We start from the raw sequence: 25,771 nt of genomic DNA on the forward strand, positions 1-25,771 counted from the left end.
GCGTCCCGGCCGTGTTTACAGCTGTTTCCCCTGGTACCATAACAACCGGCCGAGCCCGGCCCCGGGGCTGCCCCAGCCCCGCGCCCCCGGGCCGGCTCCGCGCCAGCGACCCCGCGTAACGAGGGGGTGCGGGCCGTGGAGGGGGGGGCTCCCGAGCTGCACACGGGGCGTTTTCCCTCCGCCGCTGCCAGCGGGCTCCGGGCCCGGCTGCTGCCCGGGGAGAGCTGCGGGAGGGTGCGGGGCGAGCAGGGTGAGCGGTGCGGAGCTGGGCTGAGCCGTGCCAGGCAATGTGGGGCCATGCGGGACTGAGCAGTGTGGAGCTGAGCGGGGCGGTGCAGAGAGATGCGGGATGCAGCGGGGCTGTGAGCACGGTGCGGGACACAGCAGGACCGTGAGCACGGTGCGGGACACGGTGCGGGGCTGTGACACGCTGCGGGGCCGAGCAGCGTGGAGCTGAGCTGAGCCGTGCGCTGCGGGACGGGACGCGGGTTCTTCCCCAAGGACCCTGCAGACCCCACCCCACCATTCCCAGCCCCGACCCCGCTCGGCTCCGCTCCATCACGGGACCCCCGGTCGGTGCCGCCCCGCGGCGGGGGCGGGCGGGGCCGCCCGTCCGGTTCCGGGTCGGCGGAAGATGGCGGCGCCCATGGAGCTGTTCTGCTGGGCCGGGGGCTGGGGGCTGCCCTCGGTGGATCCTGACTGCCTGGCTGTGCTGGTGAGCGCCGGGGCCGGCGCGGGGGTGGGCCGGGGTGCCGCGGGCCGAGCCCCGCTCTATCGCTCCGTCCGTCCCTCCCGCAGACCTACGCGCGGTTCACGGGGGCGCCGCTGAAGGTGCACCGGGTCACCAGCCCCTGGAGGAGCCCCTCCGGTAAGGGCCCTGCCGAGGATACCGGCACCACCAGCGGGACCCCCACCCCATGGCAGCCCCGTGATCCCGATCCCCCACTCCTCACCCCTGCACGTGTTACGCTCCCCACCCCATTACACCCTCCCAGCCCGTCTTATCCCTCCTGTGGCCCCACACCGCTGACCCCCTGCCCTATCGCACCCTTTATCCCACTGCACCTCTCCTGCCCCATGGCCTCTCCTCCCCACGTGGCACCATCCTACCCTGTTGCACCCCCTGTAGCTCATCACGCCCCGTTCTATTACCACCATTATCATCTCATTGCACCCCTTGTCCCATCACCTCCTCCCACCCCACAGCATCCCTCATGTCCTGTGGCCCCACACCGCTGACCCCCTGCCCTATTGCACCCCTTATCCCACTGCATCTCTCTTGCCTTATGGCCTCTCCTCCCCACGTGGCACCATCCTGCCCTATTACATTCCCTGTACCTCATCACACCCCCTGTCCCGTTACCACCATTACCATCTCATTACACCCCTTACCCCATCACCTCCTCCCACCCCACAGCATCCCTCATGTCCCATGCCCCTGACTGCACCCTCTCATCTTATTGTACCCCGTTGTGTGTCCCCCCCACCACTGCACTCCCCTCTATCCCCTCACACGCCCATCTTCTCATCCCCATCCCTGTCCCATCACACCCCCTCTTGCCCTATTGCACCCTCATGCCCCACCACATCCCCTGTCCCATTGCACCCCCCCCATCCCATTGTGACTCCTGTCCCATTGAACACCCTCATTGCACCCCCTACCTCATTGCACCCCCTTTTTTCTGTCCCCCCATGCATCACTGCACTCTTATGCCCCATTTGCTGCCCCCGTCCTGTCACTCCCCACGGCACCCCCTGTCCATCCCCACCACACCCCCCTTGTCCTGGAACATTCCCCATTTCCCATCACACAGCTTCTCCCCCCTCCCCTGTGCTGCTCTGTCCCCACCTCACCTCACACCCCTGCACTGCCTCGTGCCCCTCGTTCAGGCATGGGGGTCCATCCCCCCATTGCAGCCCCCTGCACCCCTCCCCTGCCCAGGGCACGGTGACTGCAGTCCCTGCTCACTCCCCCTGCCCACAGGGCACCTGCCCGCGCTGAGGACACGGGACGAGGGCACCATCTCCAAACCTCAGCAGATCATAACCCACCTCAGGAAACAGGTACACAGGGGCTTGGGGCTGCCCTGCCCTGGGCTGCTGGGTGCTGGAGCCCCTCAGGGAGGATGGATGTGTCCCCCATGGATGGGATTTGGGGTATCCCATGGGATTAAATTGGCGTTTTCTCTGCAGAAATACAACGCTGACTACGACCTGTCAGCCACGCAGAGCGCGGACACGCTGGCCTTCGTGTCCCTGCTGGAGGAGAAGCTGCTGCCAGTCCTGGTGAGGCTGCAGGGAAGGGAGGCTTGCTGGGGATGGGCTTTGCTCCCTGCAGCTGTGAAAGCAGGCTTGGGTGTGCCCAGCTGCCAGCAGCAGCATCCTGGGGTAGGAGTTTGGGGGTGGCAGCCGTGGATTGTGCAGCCCAGGCTGGGGCCTGCCCTTAACCCCAATGCTCCTGCAGCCCCTCGTGCTCTCCAGGGTGGCTGTGCCAGGCAGGGGCTCTGGCGTGCCAGCAGCTCTGCCGTGGCCAGGCTGTGGATTGTTCTCCACCACAGATCCACACCTTCTGGGTGGACGCCAAGAACTACGTGGAGCACACGCGCAAGTGGTACGCGGAAACCATCCCCTTCCCCCTCAACTTCTTCCTGCCCAACGCCATGCACAAGCGGCACCTGCAGCGGCTGCAGCTCATCTGGGGGGATGACTACATGGAGGATGAGGAGAAGCTGGAGAAGGAGGTGAGGGATGGGGTCTGGGCACAGTGGGTCCTCACAGGGAAATCCCTGTGAGGCTGTCCTGGGGTGGCTTCACGATGCTCGTATCCCCATTTGTATGTTTAGCCCAGAAATAAGCTTTGCACCTTTAAGATTGGCTCTGAAAAAATTCAAACTGGGGTGTGGGTTCCCCCCTCCTGCTCCCCTGAGCGCTGTGGTGGTACCTGGGCAGGTGACAACCCTCTGTCCTCCTCCTGCAGCTCTACCGGGAAGCTCGGGAATGCCTGACACTCCTCTCCCAGCGCCTCGGCTCCCAGAAGTTTTTCTTTGGAGACTCGTAGGTGGCCAAAGTGGGGAGGGGAAAGGGCCTGAGATCCCCCTCACCCCAGCAGGGCTGAGGCCCCATGGTCTGCAGGGGAGCTGCAGCCACTTTGAGGGCAGAACAGGGGACAGGGCACTGTCCCAAGGAGGGAGAGCCACGTGCTGTCCCCTGGGGGTGCTGGGGCTGGCGGTGCCCGGTGGCTCTGGGTGGCTTTGGGTGGGGACAGTGGCCCAGACACTGCTCTCTGTGCCCCAGGCCGGCCTCCCTCGACGCCTTGGTCTTCAGCCGCCTGGCGCCGCTCCTGAAGGCAAAGCTGCCCAACGGGAAACTGCAGCAGCACCTGAAGTCCCTGCAGAACCTGTGCAACTACTGCACCTCCATCCTCAGCCTTTACTTCCCCTGGGACGGAGGTGAGAGCCATCCCCCGCCTCACCCACCCTGCGGCTGTGGGGTGACCTGTCCCCGCAAGGTGCATCCCCACCCTCCCAGGGTGACCCTTCCCACCCTCACTCCTGCTCTGCCCCCCTCCAGGTGACCCCCTGAGCACTGCCCCTCGGGCTGCAGGCACGGACAGCGCTGAGGCAGAGGAGGACCCCCACAAACGGCGCAAGCAGCTGCTGTCAGTGCTGGTGGGGCTGGCGGCCATGCTGGGCTACGCCTTCCTCAGCGGCATCGTCTCCATCCAGCGCGGCGGCGTGGGGCCGGCCGGCCGGCAGCCCATCGCCATGGAGGAGGAGGAAGAGGAGGAGGAGGAGTGAGGAGGAAGAGCTGTGTGACTGTTCCTTCCCAGCCCCTGGAACTGACTGTTTTTACTCTTATGGAAGCCTGGCAGCATCGCTGCTCTGCTCTGTGTCCCGCCACCAGGAACCACAGCCCTCTCCGTGGGAGCGTCCCTGCCTCACCAATAAACCTCCCTCTCTCCACCTGCACCCTCTCGTACTCCCAGCACCCCCAAGGCCCTTCCCAGTTTCCCCAGTTGCCCAGGCTGGAGTTTTGCAGCAGGCACCAATGTGTTCTGGCTGTAGTTCTGCCCCTCACTCCAGCTTTGGGTCTTGCAGGGGTCCCAGAGGGGGGGATCTAAAAGCATCTGTGGCATCTGAGCAGTGTCCCTGTCCCTTCTCCAACAGATCTGGGGCTGAGCCCCACATTTCCCCTGCATCATTCCCCTGTGGCAGCGCTCAGGGCAGTGCAGACAGCAGCTCTGCAGCGCTGATACCTCCCCTCCACACTGCTGCCAGCCCGGCAGCACAGCCGAGACACAAAACCAGAGCCAAGGGCAGCCGAGGCTGCTCGTCAGGACACGTCCCCAGCCCAGGAGCACTCCCCGCTGCCAGCGGGACACCCGGAGCCCCGCTCCAGCAGCCGGGATCCCTCCAGCGCTGACATCTGTTTGCATTCCAGCGCGCCTGCCAGCGCCGGGGAGCTCCCGCAGCTGGCACAGCTGGGAGCGCATCGCTCGGGCTGGGAGCGGGCTCGGGGGCGGCCACCTGGGCTCCGTCTGCCCCCGCGCTCCCACCGGGCGTGGGGCTGGTGCCGCTCTTGGCTGCTCTGCGGCTCCGCTTGACGATGCACGGATGGAAAGGCGGCGCGGGGCCAGGCCGGCACAGAGCTCTCGCTTGTTCGGCAGTCGCCAGCGGCATCCCAGCCCTGCTGCGGCGGCGTCTGAACGCCCCCAGGCTGTGCTTCTGTGCCCCCCACCCAGGCACCACCAGCGGCACCCCAGCCCTGCTGCTGCGGCTGAGTGTCCCCAGGCTGCGCTGCTGTGCCCCCCACCAGCGGCATCCCAGCCCTGCTGCTGCTGCGGCGGCTGAGTGTCCCCAGGCTGCGCTGCTGTGCCCTCCAGCAGCAGCACCCCAGCCCTGCTGCTGCTGCGGCTGAATCTCCCCAGGCTGCTCTCCTGTGCCCCCCACCCAGGCACCACCAGCGGCATCCCAGCCCTGCTGCTGCGGCGGCTGAGTGTCCCCAGGCTGCGCTGCTGTGCCCTCCACCAGCGGCATCCCAGCCCTGCTGCTGCGGCGGCTGAGTGTCCCCAGGCTGCGCTGCTGTGCCCCCCACCCAGGCACCACCAGCCCTGCTGCTGCCGTGGCTGAATGTCCCCAGGCTGCGCTGCTGTGCACCCCCAAGCCGGGTGCAGTAGCCAGGGGCCCCCACGCTGGGCTGGAGCAGAGCCGCGGTGCTGGGCCAGCTGCGGAGCCTCCCCCATACTGGCCCAGTTCGAGGGGCCCCAGTGGGAGGGGGTGAGTCAGTGCAAACCCCTCTAACGTCACTCAGGAACTATGTGCCCCGTGCTCCCGGTTCGCATTAGCTGCAGGGGCTGATGGCTGCTCCAGCAGGAGGAGAAAGCACAGCTCTGGCTGGGGAGAAGCTGGGGCTGCCGACGCCAGAGCTCTGCTCTAAATCCCGGCTTCGTGTCCTGACTGCAGCTTTGGGCCCTTGCCTGCCTGGGGGATGCTGCAGTGGAAGGCAGGAGAGAGATGCCACCCCTTATGGGGACAGTCCCCTGCAGCACCAACCCTGTGGGATGGCCCAGGAACCTCAAATCTGCCTCCTCTGGCCCCTGGCATAGTCCTACCCACAGAGCTGGCACCAAGGGGAGATCAGGGGTTCATGCAAGTTTGTAGAAAACCTGTTGATTTTATGAAACATCTAGAAAAGCACAGGCGTTGCAGCCCTAGGGTCATACAGGTCCTCTGGGGCACAGGGGGCTGCAGGGAGTGTGCTGCAGCACCAACCCCATTGGAGTCTTCTCTCCAAGCTGCCACCAGCAGCGTGTTCCTGGCTCTGGCACCTCCCTCCCATGCCAGGCTAGGCTGGCTGCTTCCAGAGGAATGTCTGGATGGAGTCGCTGGGAGCCACAGCCTCGATGAAGCCGACATGTGGGTCAGAGATCCCAAAGGACACGTCCGTGGGGGAGCTGTGGGGAAAGCGAGAGGGGATGGGGGCTCAGTGGGCTCAGTGGGGCCTTTTAGCAGGGATCAGAACCGAGCCACTCACCGGTTCAGGACCACCAGCACAACGGCGCCGTCGGGGCGCAGGAAGGCAGAGTGCTCCAGGTCACACCGGTGGCACTTCTTGGAGACAGCCAGTCCCACCCGCTGGGAGCCCTCGGGGATGAACTTGCTGTGGGGACAAGCTGGGTCAGAGTGTGGTACTTAGGATGTGGCAGCTGGAGCCAGCAGCCTGTGGCCCCCCTGACCCACCTGAAGTGGCCCAGGTGGTAGAACATGGGCTGCTTGTAGAAGACATCCTTGCTGCTGTCCACGATGACGGGGCTGTCCACGTAGTTCTTGCTCCAGTTGGGGCCTCCCTCCATGTCCAGGGCCAGGTTCCAGTCGGTCCAGCCTGTCACGTAGTTGTTGAGGTTCTGCAGGGCAGAGGGTGGCACTGAGCCACGGGCAGGCCCAGGGGCTGGCCAGGGTGGCCAATGTGTCCCCAGCTGCCACCAGGCCCTACCGACAGGATGCTGTGGCTGTACTTGCTCCCACGCTCCCAGCCACCCAGGACCACCCTGGGCTCCCAGAAGTAGGAGCCTGTGGAGGCCTCCGTGGAGAGGAGGAAATAGTCTGGGAAGAGGTGATGGGTGATGGAGAGCGTCAGGTCAATGGGTGCCAGAAAATCCAGGTACCAGTGGATGCCGATGCCGCTGATGTAGCTGGCAGCCACAGGGTCTTTGAGAACCTGGCAGGAGAAATGGGTCACACCAGTGCCCAGAGCTGGGAAATCTGCTGCTGTGGGGCCAGAACAGCTGCTGTGGGCACTCACCACCTCGGCCCAGTAGGGCAGCATCACCCTCTGGTCATCCAGGATGATGAGCTGGACGTGGCGGTGGGAGCTGTTGGCCAGCGCCGGGCCCAGGTCCTGGGCAATGAAATCCCTCTGGTGCTCAGGGGAGAAGCCCAGGCACTGGAAGGGGTAGAAGACAATCTCACCAGCCGTGGGCTCGTTCCCTGCTGTCACTGCCCAGAAGGTCAGGTTGTGCTTGGCGTATTCATCCAGGAACCTGGCATGGGGTAGAAGGTGAACGGCCCCGTCACGCCTGTGCCAGCTCCAGGTATGGCATCCCTGGCACCCACCACACTCCCGTGGCCCCTCACCGGACAAAGTACTTGGCCCAGGCCCGGTGGTACTTGTCCCCAGGGCTGCCCTTCAGTGTTCCCCTCCCTGTCATTGCTCCATTTGTCTTCATCCACACCGGGGAGGTCCAAGGGCTGGCGTACAGAGACAGCGGCCGCTTGGCCACTGCCTGCGCTGCTTGCAGGATGGGGATCTAGGGAGAAGTGGGATGGCACAGAGATCTCTGGGTCTGTCCCAGTGGTGGACAGCAGGAGGGTTCCCAGAGATGGGAAGGTGTTCCCTTTCCCCATCCCACCCCATCCCATCCCAGAGCACAGTAGAGTCCTCTCCCTCCCCATTGGAAGTGATCCCCTTCCCCTTCCTATTTCATCCCATCCCATCCCATGGGTCCCATCCCATCCCATCCCATCCCATCCCATCCCATCCCATCCCATCCCATGGGTCCCATCCCATGGGTCCCATCCCATCCCATCCCATCCCATCCCATCCCATCCCATCCCATCCCATCCCATGGATTGGATCCCATCCCCTCCCACCCCCTCCCACTGATCCCATCCCATGGATCCCATCCCATGGATCCCATCCTATCTCATCCCATCCCAGCCCATCCCATCCCCTCCACTGATCCCATCCCATCCCATGGATCCCATCCTATCTCATCCCATCCCATCCCATCCCATCCCATCCCATCCCATCCCATCCCATCCCATCCCATCCCATCCCATCCCATGGATTGGATCCCATCCCCTCCCACCCCCTCCCACTGATCCCATCCCACGGATCCCATCCCATCCCATCCCACCCAGGCAGCAGCCCCAGTCCCTCAGACCCTTCCTGCAGGACTCACCTTCATGTGCGTGTCCTCCTCGGTCAGGTTGAAGTGCCTCAGCTCGAAGTCGCCCTCGGCGTCAGCGTAGGTGTACAGGCGGACGGAGAAGTCAGTGCTGGCCATGGGCACGCGCACCAGGTTGTACTCAATGCCTGAGGACAGGGCAGGTGGTGATGGGCATCCCCAAGTTGCATTTGGGGGCTCCCCAGAACAAATCTCAGCTGCCAGACCCCAACAGCTTCGCTGCCCTGGGCTCACCTTCCTCGGAGAAGTAGGAGCGGATCAGGTGGTTCTGGGCAGCCTTGGACAGGGACTGGATGTTGATGGCAGCTGCGTCAGTGATGGAGCCACCAAAGCCCTTCACCTTCTGGTACCTCTGTGTGGTGTCCAGGGTGAGGTGGAAATCTGTGGGGACACACAGTGTCACCAGCCGTGCCACCTGTGAGAGGACAGACCCTCCCACAGGCCAGGGTGGTACCTGGGCTCTTGGCGTTGTGCTGGAAGCTGCCCTCGCTCCGCTCCAGCCTCTTGCCAGCCTTGCTGCTCTCATATTTGATGTAGGAGCCAGGGGCTGGCAGGACCAGGGGGTCCAGAGTGTCACAGTACGTGGCACTGCAGGCACAGACCAGCGAGCCATGCCCAAAATCCTTGGCATCACAGGGACGGCCACCTGCAGCAGAGGAAAGACCAGGTGGGCACTGAGGGCTGTGGCAGAAGTCCAGCTCATCCCTTTGACCCATGACAGACTCCAAATCCGCCACCCTCCAAAGCCCAGGGACAAGTGCCAGCACATACCTGTGACCTGCAGGGCTGCCTGTGCCAGCAGGAGCCAGCCCAGGACACTGGCACAGCCTGGCCCCATGGCACCTCTGCTGCAGCAGCTCCGACGACGCCGATGGACACGCTGGGAGCAGGGCAAGGTGTCAGCACCCAGAGCTGCTCAGCCTGGCCCAGCCACACACAGGGACACAGCGAGAGCCCCAGCATCATCCCCCTGCCCAGGGGACTCCTAGAACCACCCCGTGCCAGGGCTAAGCCCGTCCTGCCCTCTGCCCACTGCTCCAGCCCAGAGCCCACCTTCCCTCCCACCCCTCCAGAGCCCACCAACAGTTCTGGCCATGTCCCAGGTGGGGGTGCGGCCCCCCAGGTGTGGGTGCAGCCCCCCAGGTGTGGGTGCAGCCCCCCAGGTGTGGGCAGCCCCCAGGTGTGAGCCTGCTGCTCCTAGCTGCCCACGCTGGCTGTACCCAGCAACTTTGTTCACTCCCATCAACTCCCTCCCACTCCTTCTCCTCCTCACCCGTTCCACAGCTGTGCCATGCCATGCCATGTCATGCCATGCTGCATCACCCCATGTATCCCCAGTGCCCCCCGAGCCATGCCCAGGAGCAAACGGCTCCACACTCCCAATCCCACAGGTCTGGAAGCTGGAGCTTGTCCAGCCAGAGTGGTCTGGGGCTCCAGCTCCTGGCATGGAGGGTCCCACGTTCCCCTGTTCTTTCAGGTGCTCCCACCCTGTCCTGTCCTTCCCGTGGTGCTGGGCAAGGAGCCTGTCAATGAGAGCACAGGAGGAGCCACCTCCAAGCCTTGGGACCCTGGTGCCAGACTGAGAACACCTGGGGACCTCTGCCAGGGTGGGATGGTGCCCTCTTGTAGCTCCTGTGGGACGTGGAGTGGGGCCAAGCAGCTGTCCCACCTCCATTGCCTCCCACTCCTGCCTGGGAGTGATGCCCAGCTTGGCCAGGGCACAGCCTCAGCACTGTCCTGCTGCCCAGGGCTGTCCCATGCCCATCCTGATGCCCATCTCTGTCCCCATTCCCACCTCGGGCCCAGGGGACTCACCTGCCTCCAAACCACCTCTTGCTGCTGCGTCTCTGTGGCAGCGGTGGCAGGTCCCGTGTCCCAGCTGAGCCTGGTGGGAGGGGACGCTTCTGGAGGAGCAGGAAAGGTGAGTTTGGAATGGGACAGCTCATGGGACTCGGTGTTTGAAGAGGAGCCCGGGGATGATTTTGCAACCTGGCTCCAATGAGCTTTCCACACACCGCAGCATTTGCAAAGCTCTCCTGAAACCTGTTCCAGTGGCCAGAGGGAAGCTGGGGAGGGGAGGATGCTCACCAGCCCCCCAGGTGCCTCCATCACCCCTCACGGCCAGGCTTGCCCTGCTGTCCTTGGCAAGAGCAGCTCTGTGTCCCTGGAACACCTCAGACAGGGCAGGCTGTGCCAACCTGCGTCCCTGCTCTTGGCAGCACTTGGGCTTTGTGCTACCAGTCCCACCACCACGACCTGTGTCCCATTTGTGGCTGCTCCAGGACCTTTCCTGGCACGGGCAGAGGCAGCAGCCGCTCATGGCAGGGATTGCCCACCCCTCCTGGTGTGGGCACAGAGCGGGGTCTGCCCCCCAAGTCCCCTCGCCCCCGCCGTGCCCCACGGGCCGGAGCCCCACGCCGCAGCGGGCTGGGTGGAGCCGGCAGCAGCGGTTTATCATCGGCAAAACAAGTCTGGGCTCCGCACCGTCTAATTTGGGATCCTTCCTAATTACAGGCATCTGCTCCGCGGGAGAAACAGGAGGCGGGCAGAGTGGGGAGGAGGAGTGGCAGCTCCTCGGGGTCCCCTTGGGCAGCTGGTGGGGGTGGCCAGGAAGAGACCCCCACCCAGGGACCACCGTCCCTCACTCAGTGTCACATCACCAGCCAGGAACCAGGGTCACAGCCCCCTGTGGGAAATAGCAAAGGTGAGATGATTTGAAAGCTTGAAATGCAGGCCTTAGAAACAGCAAGAACAGAGCAGCTGCAAAGTCTGAAAGTAGAAAATGTTAACGAGTACTCTTAGTACTTTTAGTATTTTTAGTACTTTTAGTTATTGGCCAAAACAATTGTCTGTGAGCTTTAGCAATGTGCTCTTGGCTAGAAAGTTTTTCAAGCGCTCTGTAACAAAGAAATCTTCAGCTGCTACTGGCTGTACACGAGCTTTACCTTCCTATTTTCTCAACCATGTCATGAGGGTGATGCTGCAAATAAAGCTCGAGGAATGTACCCCAATAGTCCCATCCCATGAAGAAAACACACCTCCCACCCCAGGCCCTGCTCCTCCTGCTGCCCCCGCAGAAGGGATCCCCCAGCCCACGCTGCAGGCAGTGAGGATGATGGGGGTGGCTCTTCAGCCTCACCCCACCCCTCTCAACCATCCTGCTGTGGTTCCAAACAGGCAGGAGCAGCGAGCCAGCCCAGAGGGGCTGGGCTAAAGCCTTTCCCTGCAGGTTTGACCCCTGGGCACTGCTGAACACCGAGGGGTGAGGGTCCTGTGTGGGCCATCACCTTGGGAAGGGGACATTCCCAAAGTGTCAGGAATGGTGTGGCAGCAGGACCTGGGCACTGATGAGGTCACACCTCAAATCCTTGGGGTCAGTTCTGTGCCCCTCATGAGGGCTGGAGCATGTCCAGGGAAGGGGATGGAGCTCAGGAGGGGTCTGGAGCATGACCTGAGAAGGGGAATGAGCTGAGGAGGGGTCTGGAGCATGTCCAGGGAAGAAGATGGAGCTGAGGAGGGGTCTGGAACTCCAAGAGGAGCTGGGGGGGGTTCATTCTGGAGAAAAGGAGGCTCAGGTAGGACCTTCTGGCTCTGCACAATTCCCTGACAAGGGGGACAGGGTGTCAGGCTTTGCTGCCAGGGAACAGGGAGAGGACAAGAGGAAAAGGCCTCAAGTTGCATCAGGAGAGCTGTGGCATTTCCCAGGAGAGGTTTAGGTTGAATATTAAAGAAAATTTCTTCATGGACAGGACTGTGCAGCCCTGGCATCAGCTGCCTGGGGCAGTGGTGGAGTTGCCATCCCTGGAGGGATTTAACAAATGTGTAAGGAGCACTTGGGGACGTGATTTAGGGCTGGCCTTGGCAGCGCTGGGGGAACTTGGGTTGGAATTGATGATCTCCGAGGTCTTTTCCAACCTCAAGGATTCCATGACTCCATTCTATGATTCTAAGCACAGGCAGCCAGACCCAGCTGCCGTTGGGGCCAGCACTCCCCAGGAACATGGATAAAAGCACAGGACAGGCTGGTGTGCTCCAGGAACAGGGCTGGGACGGAGCCCAGTGCCACCTTCACACCACACTCCAATAAACCAGCTGTAAAGCCTCTGGGTTTTTCATTTTCCCCAACCTCAGCAGTTCCGTGGCTCTCACACAGGGGCATTGGCTAAGGAGAGCTCTGGCTTTCTCATTCCTGCACTTCAAAGGTGCTGGTAACGTTGCCAAAGGCACAGGGAATACTGTAACTGGTATTTAGGGAAAGCAAACAGGACGGGGAGGTCACTGCGGGCTGCGGCCTGGGTTGGCCACAGCCAGAATAGAGGGGACTCTGTCCACAGGCCACCCTGGAGAGGTGGCACCAGCCTAATTTGTCCATAAGGTTTGGTGGATGGACACACTGATATCATTTACTCTGCCTTTCCGACAGCGTCTGACATTTGGATTTTTTTTTTTTTTAATTCCCCCCCCCCCCCCCCAAATAAAAGTAGGCTGGGGAAAAACCAACAGCACATATGGAACGAATCAAGGGCTGGCAGCAGCAGAGGCTCCAGCTGCAGGGATAAACAAGGAGCCACCCGCAGGCCACGGGGGCAGGAGCCCCCGGGGCAGCCCTGGCCCCGGCGAGGAAAACCGAGCGATTTCCGAGCGCGCAGAGGAAACACTGACGGGAACAACGGCGCATTCCGGAGGGAGCGTGTCATGGCTTTACTTGGCGCCCGCCGCACACGCGAAGGTTTCAAGGGGGCCACGTGTGGAAGTGTGCTCCAGGAGACGGCGCTGAGGGAACTTCCAGGGGGATGGGAAGTGCCGGGAGGATGGGGAGGATGGGGAGGATGGGGAGCAGCAGGTCCCGGTGCCAGGAGCACACAGAACCCCTCGTGCACTCCCGTCTTCTTCTTCCACCCTTGAGGGATGCTGGAAAGGGTGGATGAAGAGTTGACCCCCAGAGTCCCCCAGCAGTCCTCTGGCTGTCACTGCTGGCGCCACAGGTAGGTCTGGATGGAGTGAGCTGGAGCCACAGTCTCAATGAAGCCCATGGCAGGATCCCGGATTCCAAAGGGCACATCCCGGCCAAACCTGAGGAGAAAGAGAAAGGCTGAGCAGGCACGGCTGGGGCTGAGCACCACCCTCATCCCTGCCTGGGCTGACCTGTTGAGGACCACCAGGACTAGGGCACCGTCAGGGCGCAGGACGGCCACGTGCTCCAGCTGGCACAGGAGGCAGCGGCGGCTGCTGTGCAGCCCCACACGCCGGGAGCCCTCGGGGATGAACTTGCTGTGGGGAGAGGACCAGCAGAGGGGTTCTGCCCCTGCTCTGGGGCTGGTGGCCGCACCTGAGCCCCCCTGACCCACCTGAAGTGCCCCATGTGGTAGAACATGGGCTGCTTGTAGAAAACATCCTTGCTGCCATCCACGATGACGGGGCTGTCCACAAAGTTCTTGACCCAGTTGGGGCCTCCGTCCAGGTCCAGGGCCAGGTTCCAGTCGGTCCAACCGGACACAAAGTGGTTCATGACCTGAGGGGGCAGGGAAGGGGCTGAGTGGGGGTCCCCCCAGACCTGGGTTGGGGGTGTGAGGGCAGAGTGAGGGCTGTGAGAGGGCGGTGTGAAGGCAGTGTGAGGGCACTGTAAGGGCAGAGTGAGGGCACTTTAAGGGCAGTGTGAGGGCCGTGTCATAGCAGAGTGAGGGCACTGTGAGAGTGGTGTGAGGGCACTGTGAGGGCCCTGTGAGGGCTGTGTAAGAGCAGAGTGAGGGCACTGTGAGGGCACTGTAAGGGCCTGTGTGAGGGCACTGTGAGGGCCCTGGAAGGGCTGTGTGAGAGCAGAGTGAGGGCACTGTAAGGGCACTGTAAGGGCTGTGTGAGGGCACTGTGAGAGTGGTGTGAGGGCTGTGTGAGGGCACTGTAAGGGCTGTGTGAGGGCACTGTGAGGGCACTGTAAGGGCAGAGTGAGGGCACTGTAAGGGCTGTGTGAGGGCTGTGTGAAGGCAGAGTGAGGGCACTGTGAGAGTGGTGTGAGGGCACTGTGAGGGCCGTGTGAGGGCAGAGTGAGGGCCGTGTGAGTGCTGTGTGAGAGCAGAGTGAGGGCACTGTGAGGGCACTGTGAGGACACTGTAAGGGCTGTGTGAGGGCACTGTGAGGGCCATGTAAGGGCTGTGTGAGGGCACTGTGAGGGCTGTGTGAGAGCAGAGTGAAGGCATTGTGAGGGCTGTGTGAGGGCTGCGTGAGGGCCTTGTGAAGGCAGTGTGAGGGCACTGTAAGGGCTGTGTGAGGGCACTGTGAGGGCAGTGTGAGGGCTGTGTGAGGGCACTGTGAGGGCTCTGTAAGGGCTGTGTGAGAGCAGAGTGAGGGCACTGTGAGGGCTGTGTGAGGGCACTGTGAGGGCTGTGTGAGAGCAGAGTGAGGGCACTGTGAGGGCTGTGTGAGGGCACTGTGAGGGCTGTGTGAGAGCAGAGTGAGGGCACTGTGAGGGCTGTGTGAGGGCACTGTGAGGGCTGTGTGAGAGCAGAGTGAGGGCACTGTGAGGGCTGTGTGAGGGCTGCGTGAGGGCCTTGTGAGGGCACTGTGAAAGTGGTGTGAGGGCACTGTGAGGGCCCTGTGAGGACAGAGCGAGGGCCGTGTGAAGCCTGAGTGAGGCCTGTGTGAGGGCTCTGTAAGGGCTGTGTGAGGGCACTGTGAGGGCTGTGTAAGAGCAGAGTGAGGGCACTGTAAGGGCAGAGTGAGGGCCATGTGAGGCCTGTGTGAGGGCTCTGTGACGGCAGAGTGAGGGCACTGTGAAAGTGGTGTGAGGGCACTGTGAGGGCCCTGTGAGGACAGAGCGAGGGCCGTGTGAGGCCTGTGTGAGGGCCGTGTGAGGGCTCTGTAAGGGCTGTGTGAGGGCACTGTGAGGGCTGTGTGAGAGCAGAGTGAGGGCACTGTGAGAGCAGAGTGAGGGCTGTGTGAGAGCAGAGTGAGGGCACTGTGAGGGCAGAGTGAGGGCTGTGTGAGGCCTGTGTGAGGGCTCTGTGAGGGCAGTACCGTCAGGATGCTGTAGCTGTAGTGGTCTCCTCTCTCCCAGCAGCCCAGGGACACGGCGAAGCGGAACATGAAGAAGCCAGTGCAGGCCTCAGTGTAGAGGAGGAAATGGTCAGGGAAGAGCTTGTGGGTGGCCTCCAGGCTCAAGGCAGGTGGGACGATGGCATCCAGGTACCAGTGTACGGCCAGGCCAGCCACGTAACGGGCAGCTGTGGCATTTCCCAGCACCTGGGGAGCAAAGGAGATGCCTCACACCCAGGCTACCCATGCCTGAAGCCTACAGGGATGGACTCATGGACTCCATGTGGTCTCTCAGGGCCACCTCTTGTCCCCTCCCATGGGTGCCACACCCTGCAGCACTGCACCCTAGCATGGCTTTGGCACCTTGCTGGGTGCAGTGCTAAGGGGGTGGGCACAAGTTTTCCCCTCAGTGGGCCCCTTGCCCCCACTTCTGCCTTGTCCTCCCTCCACACCCCCCTGGGGTGGTCCAGCCCTGCAGCCATGGAGGGAAAGGAGGAACACACTGCCTGGCTTGAGGCTGGGACAGGAGCACATTTTTACTTTCTTTCCTCCTTGTTTAAAGCAATATCCCCAAACAGCATCATGGGTGGAAACCAAACCAGCCAAAACTCTGCCCAGAAAAGGTGCTGGTGCCCAGCAGCACCGGCAGGATCCGGGGATCCAGGGTGTGGGTGCCACCTCCTGTCCTCACTCCCGCCGGGCACAGGCGGAGGCGGCCGCTCCGGCAGACCCGGTTTGCTCCCACTCTCTCTAGGGCTGGGAGAGGCCACGGCTCCATCTCCCGAAGAGCCTGGGGCTGGGCAGCGAGGCGGAGGGGAAGGAAGGGGAGCTGCTCTTCACCACTTTGGCCCAGTGCGGCAGGTGGATGCGCTGGTCGTCGAGCATCAGGAGGCGTGTGCCATGGGAACTGCGGGCCAGCGCGGGGCCCAGGTCCTGTGCGATGAAATCCCGCTGCTGAGCGGCCGTGAAGGCGATGGTGGGGGCCTGGGGGGGCGTGAAGAGCCCCGCCAGCGGCTCGTTCTGGGCCGTCACCGCCCAGAAAGTCACGTTGCGTTTTGCATATTCATCCAGGAACCTGCAGAAGGAAGGGGCAGAATGAGATGTGCTGCCCCCTCACCGCACCCCACTCCCCGATCCTCCCGCTCTCCGTCCCAGCCTGGTTCCACAGATGGTACTTGATGGACCTGGTGTGGAGAAGCGGGGGCAGAATCAGATGTGTTGTCCCACCGACCCCACCCCACTCCCCGATCCTCCCGCTCTCCGTCCCAGCCTGGTTCCACAGACGGTACTTGATGAAGTAGTTGGCCCAGGTCTTGTGGTACTTGTCCCCGGCCTTCCCCTTCAGAGTCCCCTTCCCACGGACGTCCCCGTTGCTCTTCATCCAGGCTGGGGCAGTCCAGGGGCTGGCAAACAGCAGCAGCGGCCGCTTGCTCATGGCCAAAGCTCGGCGCAGGAGGGGAATCTGTGGGATGGGGCAGAGGGACGGAGTCAGCTCCAGCTGCAGCTCCCCAAAACCACAGAGCCCAAAGCATGGGAGAACTCAAGGGACCTCAGCAGGGACTGGCAGCTGGCAAGCACCACCCCCCCCGGCACAGCGCCCTGGCTCCTCACCCTGCCAGTGCCAGGTGGGATGAGCCAGGACGTGCCCCGGAGGAGGTGCCAGCTCCCACAGGCTGTCCCCATGCACCCTGCCACGGCGTGCAGGGACAGCAGCACCTGGTCCTGGGGGTCCCAGCACACGCAGGAGCTCCGACACGAGAGGGGACAAGGTGCTGATGGCAGCGGCTTCAGCCTCCCACCTTCATCTCCACGTCCTCCTCCGCCAGCCTGAAGTGCTTCAGCTCGTAGTCCTTGGGGACATCATCGTAGCTGTAGGGGCGCACGGAGAAGTCGCTGCACGCCATGGGCACCCGGATGAGGTTGTACTCGATCCCTGAGGAGCAGGAAAAGCGTCAAGAGGCACCGGAGCGGGTGACGATGTCCCTGCAGCGGGGACAGGCACAGCCACCTCTGGTGACCCCAGGATCTGCTCCCACCGCCGTGCCCTCGCTGCTCACCGCTCTCGGAGAAGTAGGAGCGCAGCAGGTTGTCCTGGGCCGGCTGGGACAGCTTCAGGATGTTCATGGCAGCAGCATCCGAGAGGGACCCTCCGAAGCCCTTCACGTGCTGGTACAGCGTGGAGATGTTGAGCGTCAGCAGCAGCCCTGCGGGGAGAGCCCGGCTCGGTCCCTGCTGCCCGGGGACCCGCGGTGGCACCAGCACCCACCAGCGGCGCTACCTCGGGGGCTCATTCTGCTCTGGAATTTCCCCTCGCTCCGCTCCAGCCGCTTCCCGGCCTTGCTGCTCTCGTATTTGACGTAGGAGCCGGGGGCTGGCACGACCAGGGGGTCCAGCGTGTCGCAGTAGGTGGCATCGCAGACACAGACCGGCGAGCCGTGCCCAAAATCTTTGGGCATGCAGGGCCGGGCACCTGCGAGGCACGGGAGGGTGCGGGTGGCTGCCAGCTCAGGGACGTGTCCCCGTCTGCTCCGGGGAGATGTCACTGTCCCCGCGCTTGGCATCCCGGGCACCTCCTGGGCACGCAGCCCCGCGCTGCCCCAGGGTGCCCAAGCCCCGCTGCCACCCCCGCGATGTCCCCGCGCTCACCTGCCACCTGAGACACCGGCAGCAGCAGCAGGAACAGCCAGCCCGGGATGCCGAGAGCCCGCATGGCCCCTCCGCGTTCCCCGAGCTCTGGAAGGTCCCGGGGAGCAGCACCTGCGGCGGGGACACCCCCAGGCACGGCAGGGGGATGGAGGGCTCAGCCCCATCTCCCCAACCCCACGGAGCTCCTGTCACACCCTGCATTCCCCCCCAAACCCCCTGATGTGGCTCGGGGAGCGTCCATCCCTGCCCGGAGCCCGCCCGCCTTCACCCCGGCTGCTCCCGACCTGCGCTGCCGCCAGCCCTCCTCCTCCTCCTCAGCAGCTGCAGCCTCCCCACCTGGCCTTTACAGGGAGCTGCTCGGAGACCTCCCTCCGCAGCACACCCTCTCCCACCCCCACAGCTCCTCCTTGCTCCGCTCCCGGCCCGTACCTGCCCTCGGGCGAGGACCGCCGATCACCGGCTCGCCGGGTCCCCTTCGCCCTCCGCTGCCACGGCGAGGAGGGACAGGGACATGGTGCTGGCAGCTGGGCCTCAGGGAAAGGTCCAGCCAGCACAGGGAAGGGTCACAGAGACCCCACTGAAGGAAGAATTGATTATTTTTGTCAGGCAGGTCTGGATCATCACCCTGAGAGCCCAGCAGAGCCAAGGGCAGGTTGATGACACGGCTGTCTGATCAGCTGGGCACCTCCAACAGGACATCCACGTGTCCCTGCCTGCCACCCTGCTGTCCCCACTGTCCCCCAGGAGCCACAGGGCCGTGCAGGAGGGTCCAGGACACCCAGGTAAGGTGGCTGCACAGCTCAGGGCAGCACAGGGCACAGCAGGGGTGGCCACATGGGAGCTGGGGCTGTTGTCATTGCCTGCCCAAGCCCTTGGCATCACTCTCCCCAACTCAGCATGTGCTGGGGAAGATGAAAGCAGTGACAGCAGTGGCACAGTGACAGCAAGCAGCCCCTGGGTTGGGGTTTATCTAACTGTCAACAGCAGTTAGAGCCTCAAAGGGGACCCTGCTGTCCCAACACCAGGAGCAGAGCCCAGCTCTGGCGCTCCTGTAGCACTCCCTGCTCCTCCAGGAGTCACCCTCCAGCCCAGCAAGCCAAGGCTGAACTGGGCCAGCTCACCTGGGCACACAGATCCTGCCTGGTGCCACCACCCAGAATGTTCCCCCTCACTGTGGGGACATCCTCAGCATCCCCACACAGGCTTGGTGTGGGAATGGAGAGTGGCCACAGCTCCCAGGCCCAGCTCCCAGCCTGGAGCATCAATCAGCTCAGGCCTGCCCTGCACAGGGTTAAACTGCTCCGTTAGCTTTCCCTCCATGGGTGGAGCAGCACTTTATGAGTAATTTTCTCCATTTTTGGCATATCAGATACAGCTCTGGGGCAAATCGATTCATCAAATTTCCTCCTAGCACCAGCACTGCCCTGCCATGGGCCCTGCCACAGTTCCACCCCTCTGCTGGGAGCTGAGCCATGAGACACCTGGAGGCTCTGGGGCAGGGGCAGATGGGGCCAGGCAGCCCCTGGTGACATCTCACGGGGCAAACAGGTGCCCCAGGAGGGAGGTCCTGTCCCTGTCCCGCTGCACTGTGGCTCTCCCACCTCCCAAGTGTGATTAAGGTGTGACCAGACTGCTACACCCAGGCTAATGAGCCCCAATTTTGGGGAGGGATTAATAGCTCCTGAGGCAATCAGCCACCTTGGAGCTCACTTCCAGCCATCCAGGGTGCCCCTGCTCACCCCTTCCCATTCCAAGCTCCAGTTCTTCCTGCCCCCCATCACCCACAGCCCCCCAGCTGGCTCAGGTCCCACAGCTCCTGGAAGCAAAACACTGCGGAGGCTGCTGAGGCTCATCCTTATCAACAGCAGCTGATAAGAGCGCCCTGCTGAGCAGGAAAAGTGAGACCCAGGGGCCGGGCAACGCCTCGCATGGAGCTGCTGGCACAGCAGATGCCAGGCAGCCCCACCAAGCCCCCAAAGCTGCTTCTTGTGGCCCATCTCCAAAGAGGGGGAGCTCCTGGGGGCCGCAGGGGCCTTGTGACATGGTGTGAGCACCCTTTGCAGTGCTCAGATGGGCTTGTTCAAGGAGGTGGGACCAAAGGAGCCACCAGAGGAGCCAGAGGGTGAATTTTGTCCTCAGAAGAGTCAGAGGGTGAATTTTGTCCCTAAGCCAGGCCAGTGTGGATGGGGACACAGGGACACGGAGCTGGCCTGAGTCATCTTTCAGGGGATCACGACTTTGTTGATATTTATGCCAAAGAGCCTCAGCGTGGCATCACAGCAAGTCCTTCCCCACAGCGAGACCCCAGCCCAGAGCACGTGGGGACAACCCCCAGGGTAACCACTGGTCTGTGGGACCCCAGCATCCCCCAACCACCGCGAACCCCACACGAGCCAAGGCTTTGCACAAGAATTAATGAGCAGAGCCAAGCCCAGCGACGTCGGAGGATTCGCCCCCGCTGCGTTTATCCCGGAGCCAGTCGGTCCTTGAGCACCGAGCCGAGCGCAGGGACCGCGACACGTGCACCGGGGTGATTCAGCATCCGGCCACAGCCGTGAGCAGCGGGGCAGGTAAGCGAGGAACAGGTGGGGGAGCGGCCCTGCACCCCTGGGAGAGGGATGCTGGCAGCGGGGCCATGGGGATGGGGCTCGCTGCGTGATCCTGGAGAAACATTTCCCTCTTGTGGACAAACACCAACAGCCTCGGGGCAGGAGCACGCTGCTCTCACACAGGACTCTGGCGACAGCTCCCGGAGGTCCCACGAGCAGCATGGCTCCGTGGCGTGCCAGTGTCCCAGGGTGACACTGTCACTCAGCGGCCACGCCTGGGCCGCGCTCAGCCCACGCAGTATCGCGGCTGTCAGTCCTGACAGCACCCCTGGGCACATCCCACCTGCACGGAACCCCGCCGCCCTGAAATTATGACCTCCCTGCCCTAATCTCCTGCTCTCACACCCTGCCAGCTCCCTCCCTCCTTCCTGGGTGCGCCCACACTCTGCACCCACTCCCGCTCCTGCCCCCGCTTGCTCCAGGCACCCCAGATCTGTGGTGGGTGCTGAGCATCGGGTGCACCCCGTTTACTCACCATGGTGGGGACCCCTCAGATCAGTCCCTATAGGGAACAGCAGGCTCCAGGCAGAGGGCTGGGCAGCCTCTCTATCCCAGAAAAGCCCAAGGAGCAGCTGGCACTGCCCTGACCTCAGCCAGAGCTGCCTGGGACCCTGAGGCCTGGGTGCACCCCCAGTTTCCTCACCATGGTGGGGACCCCTCAAATCAGCCCCCATGGGGAACAGCAGGCTCCAGGCAGGGCTGCTGCAGCCTGGGCAGCCTCTCTATCCCAGAAAAGCCCCAGGAGCAGCTGGGGCTCAGTCTCCCTGTCTCGAAAAAGCCCCAGGAGCAGCTGGCACTGCCCTGAGCTCAGCCAGAGCTGCCTGGGACCCTGAGGCCTGGGTGCACCCCCAGTTTCCTCACCACATTGGGGACACCTCAAATCAGCCCCCATGGGGAACAGCAGGCTCCAGGCAGGGCTGCTGCAGCCTGGGCAGCCTCTCTATGCCAGAAAAGCCCCAGGAGCAGCTGGGGCTCAGTCTCCCTGTCTCGAAAAAGCCCCAGGAACAGCTGGCACTGCCCTGAGCTCAGCCAGAGTTGCCTGGGACCCTGAGGCCTGGGTGCACCCCCAGTTTCCTCACCATGGTGGGGACCCCTCAAATCAGCCCCCATGGGGAACAGCAGGCTCCAGGCAGGGCTGCTGCAGCCTGGGCAGCCTCTCTATCCCAGAAAAGCCCCAGGAGCAGCTGGGGCTCAGTCTCCCTGTCTCGAAAAAGCCCCAGGAACAGCTGGCACTGCCCTGAGCTCAGCCAGAGCTGCCTGGGACCCTGAGCCCCCCATGCTGCCATGCTCCTGGAGCTGGCCCTGCCTCCAGCCCCGGCCTCAGGACCTTGGTCTGGGGGAGATGTGACCCACAGAGCCCCTGGCCTGACCTCAGGCTGCAGGTGGCTCCAGAGTGGCAGGGAAAGCACAGAAAGCTGAGGCTTGCCTGCAATCCCCGCTCAGCCCTTCCACGGAGGGTGGGTGTCCAAGTGCTTTGTGCCTGCTCCTGATGCAGCACCCAGAGCATTCAGGGTGACTCCTGAGCCACCTGCTAGCTCCTCAAACCTGTCCCCAACAGCAGCAGGAGCACAGCTGGGCTCTGCTCAGCCCCAGCCAGGCAGTGCGTGCTCAGAGCTGGGACAGAGGCACGCCTGGAGCATCTCAGCAGGGTCTGAGGTGGGCAGAAGGGCAGGGAGAGGGGCTGGGCAGGGAGAGGGGGTGCCCACGACGCTCCAGCTGCTCTGTGCTGCTCGCCAGGCTCCAGCAGGCTCCACGCCGGGGGCGGCACCCAGCCGCAGCGCCCAGGAGCGGGGGAGGGACCCGGAGCTTTCCCTTCCAGCCGCATACATCAAGGCAGCATCCGTGTTTAATGTCGGAACAGCAGAACACAGCGCTCACAGCCTGTGGGGTCTCCACCCTGAGGGGCACCGTGCCCCCGGCCCTCCTGCACACGCTCAGCGTCGCCGGCCTGGCCCATCCTGGCTCTGTCACAGCCCTGGGGACGCTGCCCCGGCCCGAGCCCGCGGGCAGCTGGGGCTGCACGTCCGGCCCCCGGCGCCTCGGCCCCGTCACTGCCGCTGCCACACGTAGGTCTGGATGGAGTTGGCCGGAGCCACGGCCGCCAGGAGGCCCACGGTGTCCGCCAGCCCAAAGGTGATGTCCTGCGGGGACCTGCGGGGTGACAGCAGGGCGGTCACACCTGCACAGGGCCCAGAGGGCTGGGGTCCCATACAGGGCTGGCAGGATGGGGGTCACACACAGGGCTGGCAGGATGGGGGTGACACACAGGGCTGGCAGGATGGGGGTCTCACATAAAGCAGGTAGAATGGGGGTCACACACAGGGGTGGCAGGATGGGGGTCACACACAGGGGTTGCACGACAGGGGTCACATACGGGGCTGGCAGGATGAGGGTTCCACACAAGGCTGATGGGACAGGAGTCACACACAGGGGTGGCATGACATGGGGTCCAGCATAGGGGTGGCAGGACGAGGGTAACACACAGGGGTGGGAGGACTGGGGTCCCATACAGGGGTGGCAAGATGGGGGTCCCACACAGGGCTGATGGGACGGGGATCCCACTGGGGCTGGCAGGACAGGGGTCCCATACAGGGGTGGCAGGACAGGGGTCACACACAGGGGAAGGAGGACCCCTGTCCCAGACAATGCTGATGGGACAGGGGTCCCACACAAGGGTGGCAGGACGGGGGTCACACACAGGGCTGGCAGAATGGGGGTCTCACACAAAGCAGGCAGAATGGGGGTCACACACACAGGGCTGGCAGGACAGGGCTCCCACACGGGGGTTCCAGGATGGGGGTCTCACATAGGGGTGGCAGGATGGGGGTCCCACATAAAGCAGGCAGAATGGGGGTCACACACAGGGCTGGCAGGACAGGGGTCCCACATCCAGCTAACAGCACAGGGGCTGGCAAGACTGGGGTCTCCCCCACAGGGCTGATGGGACAGGAGTCACACAGAGGGGTAGCAAGACAGGAGTCCCACACAGGGCTGGCAGGACAAGGGTCCCACGCAGGGGGGCCAGGCTGCATCACCCACCGGTTCAGAACCACCACGACCACAGCCCCGTCGGGGCGCAGGAAAGCCGTGTACTCCAGCGCTGTCTTCTTGGACTCTCTGGAGGCGACGAGCCCCACGCGCTGGGAGCCCTCGGGGATGAATTTACTGAACAGACAAACGAGGAAAAACCTCAGGGAGACCCCCAGGAGAGCTCCTCTGGAGCCAAATTCGCCTTGCTTCTCCCAGGACAAGGCAGCTTAGCACATGTTGTGGGCTCCAACCCACCTGAAGTGCCCCATGTGGTAGAACATGGGCTGTTTGTAGAAGATGCCTTCACTGCTGTCCACGATGATGGGGCTGTCCACATAGTTCTTGACCCAGTTAGGGCCCCCCTCCAGATCCAGGGCCAGGTTCCAGTCAGTCCAGCCGGCCACAAAGTGGTTCAGATTCTGCAACAGCACAGCTCAGATGCCTGCCCAGCACCACCAACCCTCCCAGGGCCCAGCACGCAGGGGCCTCACCGTCAGGATGCTGTGGCTGTACTGGTTCCCCCGCTCCCAGCAGCCCAGAATCACATCCCTCTCCCAGAAATGGGCCCCGATGCACGCCTCCGTGGCCAGGATAAAGTAGTCAGGGAAGAGCTCATGAGTGGGCAGCACTGTGTCCTGTATGGGGCCAATGAAGTCCAGGTACCAGTGGATGCCGATGCCGTGGACATAGCGAGCTGCCTGCTCATCCTCCAGGACCTGGCAGGGAGGAGAGTCAATCCCATGGGGCACAGAGGCTCCACAGACAGAGCACTCAAGTCCCCCACAAGGGCAGGGGCTCTTCCCAGGGTCACCACACTCACCACTCTGGCCCAGTGCGGGAGGTGGAGCCGGTTGTCGTCCAGGATGATGAGCTGGACGTGGCGGTGGGAGCTGTTGGCCAGTGCTGGGCCCAGGTCCCGAGCAATGAAGTCCCTCTGCTGCTCAGCTGTGAAACCCAGGCACTGGAAGGGGTAGTTGTTGATCAGCCCAGCCGTGGGCTCGTTCTCTGCTGTCACTGCCCAGAATGTCACATTGTGCTTGGCGTATTCATCCAGGAACCTGGCATGGAGGAAGGGGTGAGCCATGAGGAGTGCTCAGCGCCACCACAGAGAGACCCCCAGGTATCTCCCAGCAGCTCCTCACCGTACAAAGTAGTTGGCCCAGGTCTTGTGGTACTTGTCCCCTGCCTGCCCCTTCAGTGTCCCCTTCCCCACGTAGGACTCGCTGGTTTTCAGCCACGTGGGGGAGGTCCAGGGGCTGGCGTACAGCGACAGCGGCCGCTTGCTCATGGCCGAGGCTCGGTGAAGGAGGGGGATCTGCAGGAGGAGGTGGAGGGGCCAGCTCAGCTCAGCCCCTGTGACCCTCCATCCCCTCCCTGCTCCCTCCCACCGCTCGCCTTCAGCTTGGTGTCCTCGTCCCGCAGGGCAAAATGGGTGAGCTCGTAGTCGTAGGGGACGTCGTCGTAGGTGTAGGCATGGAGGGAGAAGTCACAGCTGGCCATGGGGAGCCGGATGAGGTTGTACTCCAGCCCTGCCAGCACAGCGGGACACGAGGTGTCCATGATGTCCACGCTCCCCGCCACCATCCCACCTGTGTCCCCCACGTCCTACCCTCCTCGGAGAAGTAGGAGCGCAGCAGGTGATCCTGGGCTCTCTCCGGCAGGGATAAGATGTTGATGGCGGCCGCGTCGGTGATGGAGCCACCAAAACCCTTCACCCTCTGGAAGCGCTGCGTCGTGTCCAGCCTGAGGACGACATCTGCAGGGAGGGGAGCCCAGCATGACGGCGGGTTGCTGCAGGGTCCATCCCATCCCTGCCGTCCGCGGCAGTACCTGGGGCGCAGAGTTTGTGCAGGAATTTCCCCTCGCTCCTCTCCAGCCGCTTGCCAGCCTTGCTGCTCTCGTATTTGACGAAGTAGCCGTGGGCTGGCAGGACCAGGGGGTCCAGCGTGTCGCAGTAGGTGGCATTGCAGACGCAGACCATGGCATCACGGCCGAAGTACTTGGGGCTGCAGGGCCGGGCGCCTGGGGGGCACGGAGGGTGGTGGGGGCAGCCTCAGGGAAGTGTCCCTGCCCCGGGGGTGACACCGCTGCCCCCGTGCTCCACATCCCGGCACCTCCCGAGCACCGAGCACCGCGCTGCCCACGGACCCCCGGACACCTCCCGGGCATCCCCGGCCACGGACTCCAAAGGTATTCCCAGCTCCTCCCGTCCCATTCCGGGCCGCCGCGGCACCCCCATCCCCGGACCCACCGCGTACCCCCGGGTCCCCCTCGCTCACCTGCGGCCCGGTGCACGGCCAGCAGCACCGGCAGCAGCCGCCAGCACAGGGCTCCGACCGCCCCCATGGCCCCGCCGCTCCCGGCGCGCTCGGAGCCGGCCCGGCTGCACCGGCTCCGCCGCCGGCCTTGCCTTTAAGGGCGCCCGGGCAGCTCGTCCCGCCCACACCCGGTGCAGGAGCGGCACCGACTCTGGGCGGGCCTGGCCCCGGCC

At 63.6% G+C, this 25,771-nt stretch overlaps 4 protein-coding genes across 5 annotated transcripts; 1 reads left to right on the forward strand and 3 right to left on the reverse strand.

Moving 5' to 3' along the window:
* The first annotated feature begins 463 nt into the window (after nucleotides 1–463).
* Nucleotides 464–3,962, forward strand: MTX1 (metaxin 1). The gene is made up of 8 exons (XM_058042912.1): nucleotides 464–715; nucleotides 799–868; nucleotides 1,985–2,064; nucleotides 2,194–2,286; nucleotides 2,559–2,741; nucleotides 2,978–3,054; nucleotides 3,295–3,449; nucleotides 3,571–3,962. Exons 1-8 carry the CDS (start codon nucleotides 635–637, stop codon nucleotides 3,795–3,797), a joined length of 966 nt encoding a protein of 321 aa, XP_057898895.1. The 5' UTR covers nucleotides 464–634; the 3' UTR covers nucleotides 3,798–3,962.
* A 1,695-nt stretch (nucleotides 3,963–5,657) lies between these two features.
* On the reverse strand, nucleotides 5,658–8,804 carry LOC131095176 (lysosomal acid glucosylceramidase-like). 2 transcript variants are annotated; one of them, XM_058042802.1, is made up of 10 exons: nucleotides 8,738–8,804; nucleotides 8,421–8,612; nucleotides 8,201–8,347; nucleotides 7,961–8,094; nucleotides 7,134–7,306; nucleotides 6,802–7,039; nucleotides 6,493–6,717; nucleotides 6,240–6,403; nucleotides 6,034–6,159; nucleotides 5,658–5,953 (listed from the first exon to the last, which is right to left on the reverse strand). In XM_058042802.1, the coding sequence occupies exons 1-10, from the start codon at nucleotides 8,802–8,804 to the stop codon at nucleotides 5,845–5,847; spliced, it is 1,575 nt and encodes a 524-aa protein (XP_057898785.1). In that variant the 3' UTR covers nucleotides 5,658–5,844. The 2 variants fall into 2 exon arrangements, with proteins under 2 accessions (XP_057898785.1, XP_057898786.1); XM_058042803.1 differs by lacking the exons at nucleotides 8,201–8,347; nucleotides 8,738–8,804 and having other exon boundaries at nucleotides 8,421–8,601.
* Nucleotides 8,805–12,749: 3,945 nt separating this feature from the next.
* LOC131095237 (lysosomal acid glucosylceramidase-like) lies at nucleotides 12,750–18,900 on the reverse strand. The gene is made up of 9 exons (XM_058042898.1): nucleotides 18,879–18,900; nucleotides 17,274–17,468; nucleotides 16,795–16,928; nucleotides 16,285–16,457; nucleotides 15,836–16,070; nucleotides 14,978–15,202; nucleotides 13,315–13,478; nucleotides 13,112–13,237; nucleotides 12,750–13,039 (listed from the first exon to the last, which is right to left on the reverse strand). Exons 2-9 carry the CDS (start codon nucleotides 17,449–17,451, stop codon nucleotides 12,934–12,936), a joined length of 1,341 nt encoding a protein of 446 aa, XP_057898881.1. The 5' UTR covers nucleotides 17,452–17,468; nucleotides 18,879–18,900; the 3' UTR covers nucleotides 12,750–12,933.
* A 2,635-nt stretch (nucleotides 18,901–21,535) lies between these two features.
* On the reverse strand, nucleotides 21,536–25,488 carry LOC131095177 (lysosomal acid glucosylceramidase-like). Its single transcript, XM_058042804.1, has 9 exons — nucleotides 25,111–25,488; nucleotides 24,890–25,036; nucleotides 24,676–24,809; nucleotides 24,423–24,595; nucleotides 24,101–24,338; nucleotides 23,772–23,996; nucleotides 23,536–23,699; nucleotides 23,290–23,415; nucleotides 21,536–22,401 (listed from the first exon to the last, which is right to left on the reverse strand). Exons 1-9 carry the CDS (start codon nucleotides 25,259–25,261, stop codon nucleotides 22,299–22,301), a joined length of 1,461 nt encoding a protein of 486 aa, XP_057898787.1. The 5' UTR covers nucleotides 25,262–25,488; the 3' UTR covers nucleotides 21,536–22,298.
* Between the last annotated feature and the right edge of the window lie 283 nt (nucleotides 25,489–25,771).

The sequence above is a fragment of the Melospiza georgiana genome, chromosome 33 (assembly GCF_028018845.1).
Source record: "Melospiza georgiana isolate bMelGeo1 chromosome 33, bMelGeo1.pri, whole genome shotgun sequence".
Taxonomy (NCBI): domain Eukaryota; kingdom Metazoa; phylum Chordata; class Aves; order Passeriformes; family Passerellidae; genus Melospiza; species Melospiza georgiana.

Excerpts from the sequence above, each read along its gene's own strand:
- MTX1 (XM_058042912.1), top strand. The coding sequence starts at position 635 with ATGGCGGCGCCCATGGAGCTGTTCTGCTGGGCCGGGGGCTGGGGGCTG. Across the intron at positions 3,055-3,294 it reads AAGTTTTTCTTTGGAGACTC|GCCGGCCTCCCTCGACGCCT; the intron begins GTAGGTGGCCAA and ends TCTGTGCCCCAG. Across the intron at positions 3,450-3,570 it reads TTACTTCCCCTGGGACGGAG|GTGACCCCCTGAGCACTGCC; the intron begins GTGAGAGCCATC and ends GCCCCCCTCCAG.
- LOC131095176 (XM_058042802.1), bottom strand. The coding sequence starts at position 8,804 with ATGGGGCCAGGCTGTGCCAGTGTCCTGGGCTGGCTCCTGCTGGCACAG. Across the intron at positions 8,095-8,200 it reads CTCCTACTTCTCCGAGGAAG|GCATTGAGTACAACCTGGTG; the intron begins GTGAGCCCAGGG and ends CCCTGTCCTCAG. Across the intron at positions 5,954-6,033 it reads GTGCTGGTGGTCCTGAACCG|CTCCCCCACGGACGTGTCCT; the intron begins GTGAGTGGCTCG and ends CTTTCCCCACAG.
- LOC131095237 (XM_058042898.1), bottom strand. The coding sequence starts at position 17,451 with ATGCCCAAAGATTTTGGGCACGGCTCGCCGGTCTGTGTCTGCGATGCC. Across the intron at positions 16,458-16,794 it reads AGGAGGACGTGGAGATGAAG|ATTCCCCTCCTGCGCCGAGC; the intron begins GTGGGAGGCTGA and ends CCCATCCCACAG. Across the intron at positions 13,479-14,977 it reads ACAGCTACAGCATCCTGACG|GTCATGAACCACTTTGTGTC; the intron begins GTACTGCCCTCA and ends CTGCCCCCTCAG.
- LOC131095177 (XM_058042804.1), bottom strand. The coding sequence starts at position 25,261 with ATGGTCTGCGTCTGCAATGCCACCTACTGCGACACGCTGGACCCCCTG. Across the intron at positions 25,037-25,110 it reads GCACAAACTCTGCGCCCCAG|ATGTCGTCCTCAGGCTGGAC; the intron begins GTACTGCCGCGG and ends CCCTCCCTGCAG. Across the intron at positions 24,596-24,675 it reads ACGAGGACACCAAGCTGAAG|ATCCCCCTCCTTCACCGAGC; the intron begins GCGAGCGGTGGG and ends CTCCTCCTGCAG.